Here is a 14,348-nt window from a genome sequence, read left to right on the forward strand (position 1 = left end):
TTCTAGTAAGAACTCGAGCTGCTGCGTTTTGGACCAGCTGGAGTTTGTTTATTAATCGAGCAGGGCAACCACCCAGTAGAGCATTACAATCACCCGTGTGGCTTTACTGTATTTATTCCATAGGAATAGAGTCAAACGTGATGAAAAAAAGTCAGTGGCTGAGGTTGTGTCAGACCTCTCCTCTGTTCCTCTTCCTCTCCTCCTCTTCTTCAGACTGTGCTCTTGCTGCGCATGCGCTCCTCTTCCTCATCCTCTCCTCCTCTGTTCCTCTCCTCCTCTTCTTCAGACTGTGCTCTTGCTGCGCATGCGCTCCTCCTCCTCATCCGATGAATCTCCTCCGTACGGAACGAGTCCGGAACCGCTGCAGGAATCCTCAGGAGTCTTCGTCTTCTTCACCGGCTGCTCTTCATCTGCAGGAGACCAGAGAGTCCATGAGTGTGTGTGTGTGTGTGAGTGAGTGAGAGAGTGAGTTGTGACGATGTCATTACATAAATAAAAAGTGCAAGGACTTGTTCATTTATCAGTCATCATTTATTTGTATAAACAGTTCACTATTGCCGAATTAAGATGGCGGCGCCTTAAGTCCAGCCTCTTTACCTTTCTCGGGAGGATGTGCATCACTGACAAAAAGGTAGATGGTGGCAAGATGGCGGCGGCTGTCGAGTGTCATTGAAACGCTTGCGAAACTCCCTTAAAAGACTCCCGCGGCGATTTGTTGTTTTATCCGCGGGTAGAAGTGTTCGTCGGCGTGTTCTATTGAGAGCGCTTTCTGGAGCATGAAGAGAAAGCATCCTCGTCATTGAGTTACTAGCGGTTCGGCGTTGAGACGCTGCAGGGCGAACGCTATGAGCGGATTGGTCTAAAAACCTGAGATGGATGAACGGAGAGGGAGTGTGCAGCCGCGTATTAATGCCTAATAAAGGTGTACCAGGCCACGAATAGGAGTCGTGAGTAAAATCCAGCCACCCGCGGATGAATGTTTGACTTGACTTTTTTTTTAAGGGGAATAATTTTTTTATTTCCTCTTATTACTTTTTAACTATTTGAACTATTTTTGTTGCTGATTATTTATCTTTGTGTTTTGGACTGTTTTTTTTTTCAAGCCTTTTGGACTGAATTACTTTTGTTTATTTTTATTTAGCCTATTTTGTGGATAGACAATTGGAACTGATATTTTTATTTTTTCTTGAAATGCTTTGGCTCTCTACTTATGTCAATGTTGGGACTTTTTTGCACATTGAATATATATCTAAAATAAAGTCTACATGTGTTGTGTTGAAAGAGGTTGTCTAAAGCGGGTTTATTATAGGTTTTATTACCTGAATCGTTGATGTCAATTCCTTATCTCACTAATAGGTTGTGTAAGACCAGAGACAAAAACAGACTATACAGGACCTTTGTCCGTTTTTCCCCCTCTAAATTTAACGACAGAAACCCTGTTTGGCACCACAGCAAATAAAAAACTCAAAACAAAGAAGTGAGAAAACGTGTGCAGTGTGTGAGTGAGTGAGTGTGTGAGCGCATGCATGTGAGTGTGTGTTAGGTACACACCTGTGTGTGTGAGAGTTTTGCTGTAGGTCTCTTCTCGTAATCTCTTTCTGATTGGAGCGGCTGGTGGCGGCATCAACGTCCTGAACAGAATATCAGGTCAAACAGACACACACACGCTCACTCTAAATAAGAATAATGTTTATTCATGTAGTGTGTAGTGAGTCGAGTCGCCAGTCAGTGAGTGAGTCGAGTCGCCAGTCAGTGAGTTAGTCGAGTCGCCAGTGAGTGAGTGAATGAGTCGAGTCGCCAGTGAGTGAGTCGAGTCGCCAATGAGTGAGTGAGTGAGTGAGTCGAGTCGCCAGTCAGTGAGTGAGTCGAGTCGCCAGTCAGTGAGTGAGTCGAGTCGCCAGTCAGTGAGTGAGTCGAGTCGCCAGTCAGTGAGTGAGTCGAGTCGCCAGTCAGTGAGTGAGTCGAGTCGCCAGTCAGTGAGTTAGTCGAGTCGCCAGTGAGTGAGTGAATGAGTCGAGTCGCCAGTGAGTGAGTCGAGTCGCCAATGAGTGAGTGAGTGAGTGAGTGGAGTCGCCAGTGAGTGAGTGAGTGAGTCGAGTCGCCAATGAGTGAGTGAGTGAGTCGAGTCGCCAGTGAGTGAGTGAGTGAGTCAGTCGAGTCGCCAGTGAGTGAGTCGAGTCGCCAGTGAGTGAGTGAGTCGAGTCGCCAGTGAGTGAGTGAGTCGAGTCGCCAATGAGTGAGTGAGTCGAGTCGCCAATGAGTGAGTGAGTGAGCCGAGTCGCCAGTCAGTGAGTGAGTCGAGTCGCCAGTGAGTGAGTGAGTCGAGTCGCCAGTGAGTGAGTGAGTCGAGTCGCCAGTGAGTGAGTGAGTCGAGTCGCCAGTGAGTGAGTCGAGTCGCCAATGAGTGAGTGAGTGAGCCGAGTCGCCAATGAGTGAGTGAGTGAGCCGAGTCGCCAGTCAGTGAGTGAGCCGAGTGAGCCGAGTCGCCAGTGAGTGAGTGAGCCGAGTCGCCAGTGAGTGAGTGAGCCGAGTCGCCAGTGAGTGAGTGAGTCGAGTCGCCAATGAGTGAGTGAGTGAGCCGAGTGAGCCGAGTCGCCAGTGAGCCGAGTCGCCAGTGAGTGAGTGAGCCGAGTCGCCAGTGAGTGAGTGAGTGAGTGAGCCGAGTCGCCAGTGAGTGAGTGAGTGAGTGAGCCGAGTCGCCAGTGAGTGAGTGAGTGAGTGAGCCGAGTCGCCAGTGAGTGAGTGAGTGAGTGAGCCGAGTCGCCAGTGAGTGAGTGAGTGAGTGAGCCGAGTCGCCAGTGAGTGAGTGAGTGAGTGAGCCGAGTCGCCAGTGAGTGAGTGAGTGAGCGAGCCGAGTCGCCAGTGAGTGAGTGAGTGAGCGAGCCGAGTCGCCAGTGAGTGAGTGAGTGAGTGAGCCGAGTCGCCAGTGAGTGAGTGAGTGAGTGAGTGAGTGAGTGAGCCGAGTCGCCAGTGAGTGAGTGAGTGAGTGAGCCGAGTCGCCAGTGAGTGAGTGAGTGAGTGAGCCGACTCGCCAGTCAGTGAGTGAGCCGAGTCGCCAGTGAGTGAGTGAGCCGAGTCGCCAGTCAGTGAGTGAGTGAGTGAGTGAGTGAGTGAGTGAGCCGAGTCGCCAGTGAGTGAGTGAGTGAGTGAGCCGAGTCGCCAGTGAGTGAGTGAGTGAGTGAGCCGACTCGCCAGTCAGTGAGTGAGCCGAGTCGCCAGTGAGTGAGTGAGCCGAGTCGCCAGTCAGTGAGTGAGCCGAGTGAGCCGAGTCGCCAGTGAGTGAGTGAGCCGAGTCGCCAGTGAGTGAGTGAGCCGAGTCGCCAGTGAGTGAGTGAGCCGAGTCGCCAGTGAGTGAGTGAGTGAGTGAGCCGAGTCGCCAGTGAGTGAGTGAGCCGAGTCGCCAGTCAGTGAGTGAGCCGAGTGAGCCGAGTCGCCAGTCAGTGAGTGAGCCGAGTCGCCAGTCAGTGAGTGAGTGAGTGAGCCGAGTCGCCAGTGAGTGAGTGAGTGAGTGAGCCGAGTCGCCAGTGAGTGAGTGAGTGAGTGAGCCGAGTCGCCAGTGAGTGAGTGAGTGAGCCGACTCGCCAGTCAGTGAGTGAGCCGAGTGAGCCGAGTCGCCAGTGAGTGAGTGAGCCGAGTCGCCAGTGAGTGAGTGAGCCGAGTCGCCAGTGAGTGAGTGAGCCGAGTCGCCAGTGAGTGAGTGAGCCGAGTCGCCAGTGAGTGAGTGAGAGAGTGAGCCGAGTCGCCAGTGAGTGAGTGAGCCGAGTCGCCAGTGAGTGAGTGAGCCGAGTCGCCAGTGAGTGAGTGAGCCGACTCGCCAGTGAGTGAGCCGAGTGAGCCGACTCGCCAGTGAGTGAGCCGAGTGAGCCGAGTCGCCAGTGAGTGAGTGAGTGAGTGAGCCGAGTCGCCAGTGAGTGAGTGAGTGAGTGAGTGAGTGAGTGAGCCGAGTCGCCAGTGAGTGAGTGAGTGAGTGAGCCGAGTCGCCAGTGAGTGAGTGAGTGAGTGAGCCGAGTCGCCAGTGAGTGAGTGAGTGAGTGAGCCGAGTCGCCAGTGAGTGAGTGAGTGAGTGAGCCGAATCGCCAGTGAGTGAGTGAGTGAGTGAGCCGAGTCGCCAGTGAGTGAGTGAGTGAGTGAGCCGAGTCGCCAGTGAGTGAGTGAGTGAGTGAGCCGAGTCGCCAGTGAGTGAGTGAGTGAGTGAGCCGAGTCGCCAGTGAGTGAGTGAGTGAGTGAGTGAGTGAGTGAGTGAGCCGAGTCGCCAGTGAGTGAGTGAGTGAGTGAGTGAGCCGACTCGCCAGTCAGTGAGTGAGCCGAGTCGCCAGTGAGTGAGTGAGCCGAGTCGCCAGTCAGTGAGTGAGCCGAGTGAGCCGAGTCGCCAGTGAGTGAGTGAGCCGAGTCGCCAGTGAGTGAGTGAGCCGAGTCGCCAGTGAGTGAGTGAGCCGAGTCGCCAGTGAGTGAGTGAGCCGAGTCGCCAGTGAGTGAGTGAGCCGAGTCGCCAGTGAATGAGTGAGTGAGTGAGCCGAGTCGCCAGTGAGTGAGTGAGTGAGTGAGCCGAGTCGCCAGTGAGTGAGTGAGTGAGTGAGCCGAGTCGCCAGTGAGTGAGTGAGCCGAGTCGCCAGTCAGTGAGTGAGCCGAGTGAGCCGAGTCGCCAGTGAGTGAGTGAGCCGAGTCGCCAGTCAGTGAGTGAGTGAGTGAGTGAGTGAGTGAGTGAGTGAGCCGAGTCGCCAGTGAGTGAGTGAGTGAGTGAGCCGAGTCGCCAGTGAGTGAGTGAGTGAGCCGACTCGCCAGTCAGTGAGTGAGCCGAGTGAGCCGAGTCGCCAGTGAGTGAGTGAGCCGAGTCGCCAGTCAGTGAGTGAGCCGAGTGAGCCGAGTCGCCAGTGAGTGAGTGAGCCGAGTCGCCAGTGAGTGAGTGAGCCGAGTCGCCAGTGAGTGAGTGAGCCGAGTCGCCAGTGAGTGAGTGAGTGAGTGAGCCGAGTCGCCAGTGAGTGAGTGAGCCGAGTCGCCAGTGAGTGAGTGAGCCGAGTCGCCAGTGAGTGAGTGAGCCGACTCGCCAGTGAGTGAGCCGAGTGAGCCGACTCGCCAGTGAGTGAGCCGAGTGAGCCGAGTCGCCAGTGAGTGAGTGAGTGAGTGAGCCGAGTCGCCAGTGAGTGAGTGAGTGAGTGAGTGAGTGAGCCGAGTCGCCAGTGAGTGAGTGAGTGAGTGAGCCGAGTCGCCAGTGAGTGAGTGAGTGAGTGAGCCGAGTCGCCAGTGAGTGAGTGAGTGAGTGAGCCGAGTCGCCAGTGAGTGAGTGAGTGAGTGAGCCGAGTCGCCAGTGAGTGAGTGAGTGAGTGAGCCGAGTCGCCAGTGAGTGAGTGAGTGAGTGAGCCGAGTCGCCAGTGAGTGAGTGAGTGAGTGAGTGAGTGAGCCGAGTCGCCAGTCAGTGAGTGAGCCGAGTCGCCAGTGAGTGAGTGAGCCGAGTCGCCAGTCAGTGAGTGAGCCGAGTGAGCCGAGTCGCCAGTGAGCCGAGTGAGCCGAGTCGCCAGTGAGTGAGTGAGCCGAGTCGCCAGTGAGTGAGTGAGCCGAGTCGCCAGTGAGTGAGTGAGCCGAGTCGCCAGTGAGTGAGTGAGCCGAGTCGCCAGTGAGTGAGTGAGCCGAGTCGCCAGTGAATGAGTGAGTGAGTGAGCCGAGTCGCCAGTGAGTGAGTGAGTGAGTGAGCCGAGTCGCCAGTGAGTGAGTGAGTGAGTGAGCCGAGTCACCAGTGAGTGAGTGAGCCGAGTCGCCAGTCAGTGAGTGAGCCGAGTGAGCCGAGTCGCCAGTGAGTGAGTGAGCCGAGTCGCCAGTCAGTGAGTGAGTGAGTGAGTGAGTGAGCCGAGTCGCCAGTGAGTGAGTGAGTGAGCCGACTCGCCAGTCAGTGAGTGAGCCGAGTGAGCCGACTCGCCAGTCAGTGAGTGAGCCGAGTCGCCAGTGAGTGAGTGAGCCGAGTGAGCCGAGTCGCCAGTGAGTGAGTGAGCCGAGTCGCCAGTCAGTGAGTGAGCCGAGTCGCCAGTGAGTGAGTGAGCCGAGTCGCCAGTGAGTGAGTGAGCCGAGTCGCCAGTGAGTGAGTGAGCCGAGTCGCCAGTGAGTGAGTGAGTGAGTGAGCCGAGTCGCCAGTGAGTGAGTGAGCCGAGTCGCCAGTGAGTGAGTGAGCCGACTCGCCAGTGAGTGAGCCGAGTGAGCCGACTCGCCAGTGAGTGAGCCGAGTGAGCCGAGTCGCCAGTGAGTGAGCCGAGTGAGCCGAGTCGCCAGTGAGTGAGTGAGTGAGTGAGCCGAGTCGCCAGTGAGTGAGTGAGTGAGTGAGCCGAGTCGCCAGTGAGTGAGTGAGTGAGTGAGCCGAGTCGCCAGTGAGTGAGTGAGTGAGTGAGCCGAGTCGCCAGTGAGTGAGTGAGTGAGTGAGCCGAGTCGCCAGTGAGTGAGTGAGTGAGTGAGCCGAGTCGCCAGTGAGTGAGTGAGTGAGTGAGCCGAGTCGCCAGTGAGTGAGTGAGTGAGTGAGTGAGTGAGCCGAGTCGCCAGTGAGTGAGTGAGTGAGTGAGCCGAGTCGCCAGTGAGTGAGTGAGTGAGTGAGCCGAGTCGCCAGTGAGTGAGTGAGTGAGTGAGCCGAGTCGCCAGTGAGTGAGTGAGTGAGTGAGCCGAGTCGCCAGTGAGTGAGTGAGTGAGTGAGCCGAGTCGCCAGTGAGTGAGTGAGTGAGTGAGCCGAGTCGCCAGTGAGTGAGTGAGTGAGTGAGTCGAGTCGCCAGTGAGTGAGTGAGTGAGTGAGTGAGCCGACTCGCCAGTCAGTGAGTGAGCCGAGTCGCCAGTCAGTGAGTGAGCCGAGTGAGCCGAGTCGCCAGTGAGTGAGTGAGCCGAGTCGCCAGTGAGTGAGTGAGCCGAGTCGCCAGTGAGTGAGTGAGCCGAGTCGCCAGTGAGTGAGTGAGCCGAGTCGCCAGTGAGTGAGTGAGCCGAGTCGCCAGTGAGTGAGTGAGCCGAGTCGCCAGTGAGTGAGTGAGCCGAGTCGCCAGTGAGTGAGTGAGCCGAGTCGCCAGTGAGTGAGTGAGCCGAGTCGCCAGTGAGTGAGTGAGTCGAGTCGCCAGTGAGTGAGTGAGCCGAGTCGCCAGTGAGTGAGTGAGCCGAGTCGCCAGTGAGTGAGTGAGCCGAGTCGCCAGTGAGTGAGTGAGCCGAGTCGCCAGTGAGTGAGTGAGCCGAGTCGCCAGTGAGTGAGTGAGCCGAGTCGCCAGTGAATGAGTGAGTGAGTGAGCCGAGTCGCCAGTGAGTGAGTGAGTGAGTGAGCCGAGTCGCCAGTGAGTGAGTGAGTGAGTGAGTGAGTGAGCCGACTCGCCAGTCAGTGAGTGAGCCGAGTGAGCCGAGTCGCCAGTGAGTGAGTGAGCCGAGTCGCCAGTCAGTGAGTGAGCCGAGTGAGCCGAGTCGCCAGTGAGTGAGTGAGCCGAGTCGCCAGTGAGTGAGTGAGCCGAGTCGCCAGTGAGTGAGTGAGCCGAGTCGCCAGTGAGTGTGTGAGCCGAGTCGCCAGTGAGTGTGTGAGCCGAGTCGCCAGTGAGTGAGTGAGTGAGTGAGTGAGCCGAGTCGCCAGTGAGTGAGTGAGCCGAGTCGCCAGTGAATGAGTGAGTGAGTGAGCCGAGTCGCCAGTGAGTGAGTGAGTGAGTGAGCCGAGTCGCCAGTGAGTGAGTGAGTGAGTGAGTGAGCCGAGTCGCCAGTGAGTGAGTGAGTGAGTGAGTGAGCCGAGTCGCCAGTGAGTGAGTGAGTGAGTGAGTGAGCCGACTCGCCAGTCAGTGAGTGAGCCGAGTGAGCCGAGTCGCCAGTGAGTGAGTGAGCCGAGTCGCCAGTCAGTGAGTGAGCCGAGTGAGCCGAGTCGCCAGTGAGTGAGTGAGCCGAGTCGCCAGTGAGTGAGTGAGCCGAGTCGCCAGTGAGTGAGTGAGCCGAGTCGCCAGTGAGTGAGTGAGCCGAGTCGCCAGTGAGTGAGTGAGCCGAGTCGCCAGTGAGTGTGTGAGCCGAGTCGCCAGTGAGTGTGTGAGCCGAGTCGCCAGTGAGTGAGTGAGTGAGTGAGTGAGCCGAGTCGCCAGTGAGTGAGTGAGTGAGTGAGTGAGCCGAGTCGCCAGTGAGTGAGTGAGTGAGTGAGTGAGCCGAGTCGCCAGTGAGTGAGTGAGTGAGTGAGTGAGCCGAGTCGCCAGTGAGTGAGTGAGTGAGTGAGTGAGCCGACTCGCCAGTCAGTGAGTGAGCCGAGTCGCCAGTGAGTGAGTGAGCCGAGTCGCCAGTCAGTGAGTGAGCCGAGTGAGCCGAGTCGCCAGTGAGTGAGTGAGCCGAGTCGCCAGTCAGTGAGTGAGCCGAGTGAGCCGAGTCGCCAGTGAGTGAGTGAGCCGAGTCGCCAGTGAGTGAGTGAGCCGAGTCGCCAGTGAGTGAGTGAGCCGAGTCGCCAGTGAGTGTGTGAGCCGAGTCGCCAGTGAGTGTGTGAGCCGAGTCGCCAGTGAGTGTGTGAGCCGAGTCGCCAGTGAGTGAGTGAGTGAGTGAGTGAGCCGAGTCGCCAGTGAGTGAGTGAGCCGAGTCGCCAGTGAATGAGTGAGTGAGTGAGCCGAGTCGCCAGTGAGTGAGTGAGTGAGTGAGCCGAGTCGCCAGTGAGTGAGTGAGTGAGTGAGTGAGCCGAGTCGCCAGTGAGTGAGTGAGTGAGTGAGTGAGCCGAGTCGCCAGTGAGTGAGTGAGTGAGTGAGTGAGCCGACTCGCCAGTCAGTGAGTGAGCCGAGTGAGCCGAGTCGCCAGTGAGTGAGTGAGTGAGTGAGTGAGCCGAGTCGCCAGTCAGTGAGTGAGCCGAGTGAGCCGAGTCGCCAGTGAGTGAGTGAGCCGAGTCGCCAGTGAGTGAGTGAGCCGAGTCGCCAGTGAGTGAGTGAGCCGAGTCGCCAGTGAGTGTGTGAGCCGAGTCGCCAGTGAGTGTGTGAGCCGAGTCGCCAGTCAGTGAGTGAGTGAGTGAGTGAGCCGAGTCGCCAGTGAGTGAGTGAGTGAGTGAGTGAGCCGAGTCGCCAGTGAGTGAGTGAGTGAGTGAGTGAGCCGAGTCGCCAGTGAGTGAGTGAGTGAGTGAGTGAGCCGAGTCGCCAGTGAGTGAGTGAGCCGAGTCGCCAGTGAGTGAGTGAGCCGAGTCGCCAGTGAGTGAGTGAGCCGAGTCGCCAGTGAGTGTGTGAGCCGAGTCGCCAGTGAGTGTGTGAGCCGAGTCGCCAGTGAGTGAGTGAGTGAGTGAGTGAGCCGAGTCGCCAGTGAGTGAGTGAGTGAGTGAGTGAGCCGAGTCGCCAGTGAGTGAGTGAGCCGAGTCGCCAGTGAGTGAGTGAGTGAGTGAGTGAGCCGAGTCGCCAGTGAGTGAGTGAGTGAGTGAGTGAGCCGAGTCGCCAGTGAGTGAGTGAGTGAGTGAGTGAGCCGACTCGCCAGTCAGTGAGTGAGCCGAGTGAGCCGAGTCGCCAGTGAGTGAGTGAGCCGAGTCGCCAGTGAGTGAGTGAGCCGAGTCGCCAGTCAGTGAGTGAGCCGAGTGAGCCGAGTCGCCAGTGAGTGAGTGAGCCGAGTCGCCAGTGAGTGAGTGAGCCGAGTCGCCAGTGAGTGTGTGAGCCGAGTCGCCAGTGAGTGTGTGAGCCGAGTCGCCAGTGAGTGAGTGAGTGAGTGAGTGAGCCGAGTCGCCAGTGAGTGAGTGAGCCGAGTCGCCAGTGAATGAGTGAGTGAGTGAGCCGAGTCGCCAGTGAGTGAGTGAGTGAGTGAGCCGAGTCGCCAGTGAGTGAGTGAGTGAGTGAGTGAGCCGAGTCGCCAGTGAGTGAGTGAGTGAGTGAGTGAGCCGAGTCGCCAGTGAGTGAGTGAGTGAGTGAGTGAGCCGACTCGCCAGTCAGTGAGTGAGCCGAGTGAGCCGAGTCGCCAGTGAGTGAGTGAGCCGAGTCGCCAGTCAGTGAGTGAGCCGAGTGAGCCGAGTCGCCAGTGAGTGAGTGAGCCGAGTCGCCAGTGAGTGAGTGAGCCGAGTCGCCAGTGAGTGAGTGAGCCGAGTCGCCAGTGAGTGTGTGAGCCGAGTCGCCAGTGAGTGTGTGAGCCGAGTCGCCAGTGAGTGAGTGAGTGAGTGAGTGAGCCGAGTCGCCAGTGAGTGAGTGAGTGAGTGAGTGAGCCGAGTCGCCAGTGAGTGAGTGAGTGAGTGAGTGAGCCGAGTCGCCAGTGAGTGAGTGAGTGAGTGAGTGAGCCGAGTCGCCAGTGAGTGAGTGAGTGAGTGAGTGAGCCGAGTCGCCAGTGAGTGAGTGAGTGAGTGAGTGAGCCGAGTCGCCAGTGAGTGAGTGAGTGAGTGAGTGAGCCGAGTCGCCAGTGAGTGAGTGAGTGAGTGAGTGAGCCGAGTCGCCAGTGAGTGAGTGAGTGAGTGAGTGAGCCGAGTCGCCAGTGAGTGAGTGAGTGAGCCGAGTCGCCAGTGAGTGAGTGAGTGAGCCGAGTCGCCAGTGAGTGAGTGAGTGAGCCGAGTCGCCAGTGAGTGAGTGAGTGAGCCGAGTCGCCAGTGAGTGAGTGAGTGAGCCGAGTCGCCAGTGAGTGAGTGAGTGAGCCGAGTCGCCAGTGAGTGAGTGAGTGAGTGAGCCGAGTCGCCAGTGAGTGAGTGAGTGAGTGAGCCGAGTCGCCAGTGAGTGAGTGAGTGAGCCGAGTCGCCAGTGAGTGAGTGAGTCGAGTCGCCAGTGAGCCATCAGTGAGTCGTCAGTCTCTGCAGAAAACATGACGGACAGAGACCTGCTTTCCTCTGCTGCACTGATGACCTTCAGCGACATATCTGTGGAGATCTGGACACACACACACACACACACACACACACACACACACACACACACACACACACACGTCAGATCAATTTCAGAACAAACATCTGATAACCATCAGTCTCACACACACACCTGTGTTTGCTGCTCCTCTTTTGCAGTGTTTTGCTTTGGGCTGGAGCTGCCGTCTGCTCCGTCTGATGCTGCATCCTCCTCCTACACACACACACACGCACACACACACACACAGATGGTTCAGGTGATGTGGGTGTGGCTCCGGCCCTTGCACCGCACCGACCCTCACCTGCAGCAGGAAGGCGGAGCTCTTGCGCACCGGATACTGCACCGGGCCGCTCAGCTGTGATTGGCCGCCACTCAGCTGTGATTGGCCGCCACTCAGCTGTGATTGGCCGCCACTCAGCTGTGATTGGCCGTCACGGGTCCAGTACGTGGGATACGAGCTCGAGTAGCCATTGGACGGGTAGCTGTACCACGACTGGCTGCCGTAGCTGTGTGCAGAGTATCCGTGTGTGGGGTAAACTGAAACAAACATACAGATGCACTTCAGTGTACTGGATCCATGCCTTCACTCTTAAAGTGACAGTACCTAATTCACTGTCATTATGGTTCATTGTGTGTGAGTGAGCGAGAGAGAGAGAGAGAGAGAGAGAGAGCGAGAGAGAGAGCGAGAGCGAGAGAGAGAGCGAGAGAGCTGTTTAACACACACCTGGAGTAGAAGCTGTGGAGGGAAACGCCGACATATACCGCGTGTGATCCGACCGCACCTGAGAACGAGATCACACACCGTATGATGCTCAATGTGCAACACACACTTCCTCTCACACACATACAAACTCCCTCCCTCTCTCACACACACGCACACACACACACCGTGTCCAGCAGGTTGTCGCACAGTCTCTTGGCCGCCTCCAGTCCCTCAGCGGTGGGGTGGCTGTAACACACACACACACACGTGGTCAGAGGCGCGGCGAGCAGCGGAGTGTGTGTGAAAGGCCGGCGGGCGTTACCTGATGTACAGGTACAGCGGCTCGAAGGACTCGCGGCGCGACGCCTGCTCGATGTAGCCTGACCCTTGACCTCTGAGGAAGACACGAGCACCCGTCTCAGACTGAATGTGCTGCAGGTACGAGCCGGACGGGCCTTCCACGCGCTCGTTCACATTAAAGCTCGGCTGCGATTGGTCCAGGCCTACAAATAGCTTAGTGTGCACAAAACTCTGCAACCAACAAGACGGCCACAGTCATTTACTCACTCCACACCTCATCACAGCTCACCTGCGCTGGGCTTCTGGGTAACGGTCGGCTGAGAGTGTGTGTGTAAGTGTGTGTGAGAGTGTGTGTGTGTGAGAAGGAGAGAGAGTGTGTGCGTGCGTGTAATAGAGAGTGAGTGTGTGTGTGTGTGAGAGAGATAGAGAGTGTGTGTGTGAGAGAGAGAGAGAAAAAGAGAGAGTGTGTGTGTGTGTGAGTGTGTGTGTGTGTGAGAAGGAGAGAGAGTGTGTGCGTGCGTGTAATAGAGAGTGAGTGTGTGTGTGTGTGAGAGAGATAGAGAGTGTGTGTGTGAGAGAGAGAGAGAGAAACTGAGTGAGTGTGAGAGAGAGATAGAGACAGTGTGTGTGAGTGCGAGTAAGTGTGTGTGAGAGATTGTGTGTGTGTGAGAGAGTGTGAGAGTGCAAGTGTGTGTGTGTGTGTGTGTGTCTTTTAACCTACTAATGACCTGTCAATCGCAGCATGAGCGACTCCGTTAGAGATGAGTTTCTGACGTCCCATGAGCACATTCAGTCGTTACTACTTGTCAATCAAACATCAGTTCAAATGAAATCACTCACACACACACACACACACACTCTCACACTCTCTCTCCCTCTCACACACACACACACACGTGACCGTTCAGCAGGAGTGTGTCAGCGGCGCAGTGAACTCCGACCTGCCCTCTGTAGGCTGGAGTCGTTCTGACGGCTGTTTCTGTAGGAGGCGTGTATCAGCAGAGACCACATGATCAGTAGCCCCGCCTTCTTGACCTCCACACACACACTCTCACTCCCACACACTCCAGGGCTCGACATTAACGCTTGTGGATTTTTTGAAGGGGAAGTGAAAGAATTTTTCAAGCCCAACAGACGAGAGACTGATAAAAACGGCAATAACAAAAAAAAAATAACGAATCACCAAAATGCAAGAATGATTCTGCATTAATTTAGTGTAAGTGGCGATTGATAGTGAATATAGACTGATTTTGTTCTATTTCAGCAGAAAATATATCATAACGCATCTCAAGGCAACAGTGTGTCATTTTTCAGTGCAAGTTATTTAACTTGACTGGTAACAGCCCTATAGCGTCTTATTTAAATATATTGTATTGATCAAATTTAAGAATATGAAACCTGAAGCATAGCCTGTTTAATAAGATTAGGGGAAAATGCTAGGGATGTCCCGATCTGATCACGTGATTTCAGACTCGATCGGAATCGGACGTTACATCCCGATCAGGACTCGGATATATATGTGTATATTATGGGGTGAGGTGAGCAGGGGTGCCGTGTAAACGGTCGGTTCGTCTCACATCTGATGACGCATCAATAATTTGGGTTGTAGCTTGAAAATAATGCTTAATGTATGTTTCTGTAGCGTGCTGGCTCCTCAGTATTACAACAGCGCTAATAAAAGAAAAACGTGGGCAAAACGGTCTATCTGTGTAATCTTTGTTCAATTCATGCGAGTGCTGCCGTATTGTCATTGAATATGAGCGGTCATTTTCACCGTCATGTGTAGAGAAGACGCGAATGAGAGCGCGCGCGCTGATCTGTCTCTGTGCATCATCCGAAAGCGCGCACTCGTCTCACAGCGCGCAAATATTGAGTTCTCTTTCAAGTCTAGCGCTTAAACGGACCAACTCACACAAGAAGTGTGTCAACATGTCCATCTTGATGAGTATCCAAGCAGACATAGTCTGAATATGCCGTAAGAGGACTTTATGCAGTCGAGAAAGACGACGCAGAGCCTTCCTTCAGGTCTTAAAGGGGCAGTAGCCTTTACTGCTGTCTGTTCAATCTCAAACAAAAGATGAGGAATCACTCACTGCTCTGGATTAAATAGCTTTTGTAAGGATTATTCTTTAATTTAAACAGTTAAATATGCACCTATTTTACATTTGATTAGTCTACTTTATTCAATTTCTCTACCTAAAAACTAATGTTAGACCTATAAAAACCTGAAAAGCATTGTTAATTACACTTCAAAATGTTTTGCCCAAAGTTAGTTTATGTCACTGTAGGCAGTTATCATCACGATGATTTCATTTCAAGTGTTTGTTTTTTAAATAAGTTTAGTTTTATTTAGTTATTTGATGCTATAAAATCGGCTGTGACGTCATGATTGACAGCTGAGATCGACGTCTTCTCTGAGTGAAGTTGTCACTGAGGCACTAACGGACTTTCTTCAGGATTTTTGGGAGCAGATTATTTAATTTAATTTCCATAACTGTTTATTTCACACCAACATAATTAATTGTTCTGCATCTGTGAGAGTATGGGTGTGCTTTTGATATCGCCGTTGTACTTCCTGCTCTGCGCAACTCCGG

At 55.0% G+C, this 14,348-nt stretch overlaps 1 protein-coding gene across 1 annotated transcript in view; it reads right to left on the reverse strand.

The window, feature by feature from the left end:
- The window catches only part of LOC137043082 (KH homology domain-containing protein 4-like), an 18,570-nt gene continuing 4,222 nt past the window's right edge, over window positions 1–14,348 (reverse strand). Inside the window, exons 7-14 of the mRNA XM_067419170.1 lie at window positions 11,777–11,985; window positions 11,640–11,700; window positions 11,476–11,533; window positions 11,053–11,288; window positions 10,884–10,964; window positions 10,723–10,772; window positions 1,552–1,631; window positions 1–410 (exon numbers count right to left, since the gene is read on the reverse strand). Coding sequence (XP_067275271.1) covers window positions 283–410; window positions 1,552–1,631; window positions 10,723–10,772; window positions 10,884–10,964; window positions 11,053–11,288; window positions 11,476–11,533; window positions 11,640–11,700; window positions 11,777–11,985 — 903 coding nt within the window. The 3' untranslated portion in view covers window positions 1–282. The remainder of the gene's footprint in view (window positions 411–1,551; window positions 1,632–10,722; window positions 10,773–10,883; window positions 10,965–11,052; window positions 11,289–11,475; window positions 11,534–11,639; window positions 11,701–11,776; window positions 11,986–14,348) is intronic.

Source organism: Pseudorasbora parva, chromosome 16 (assembly GCF_024679245.1).
Source record: "Pseudorasbora parva isolate DD20220531a chromosome 16, ASM2467924v1, whole genome shotgun sequence".
Lineage (NCBI taxonomy): Eukaryota > Metazoa > Chordata > Actinopteri > Cypriniformes > Gobionidae > Pseudorasbora > Pseudorasbora parva.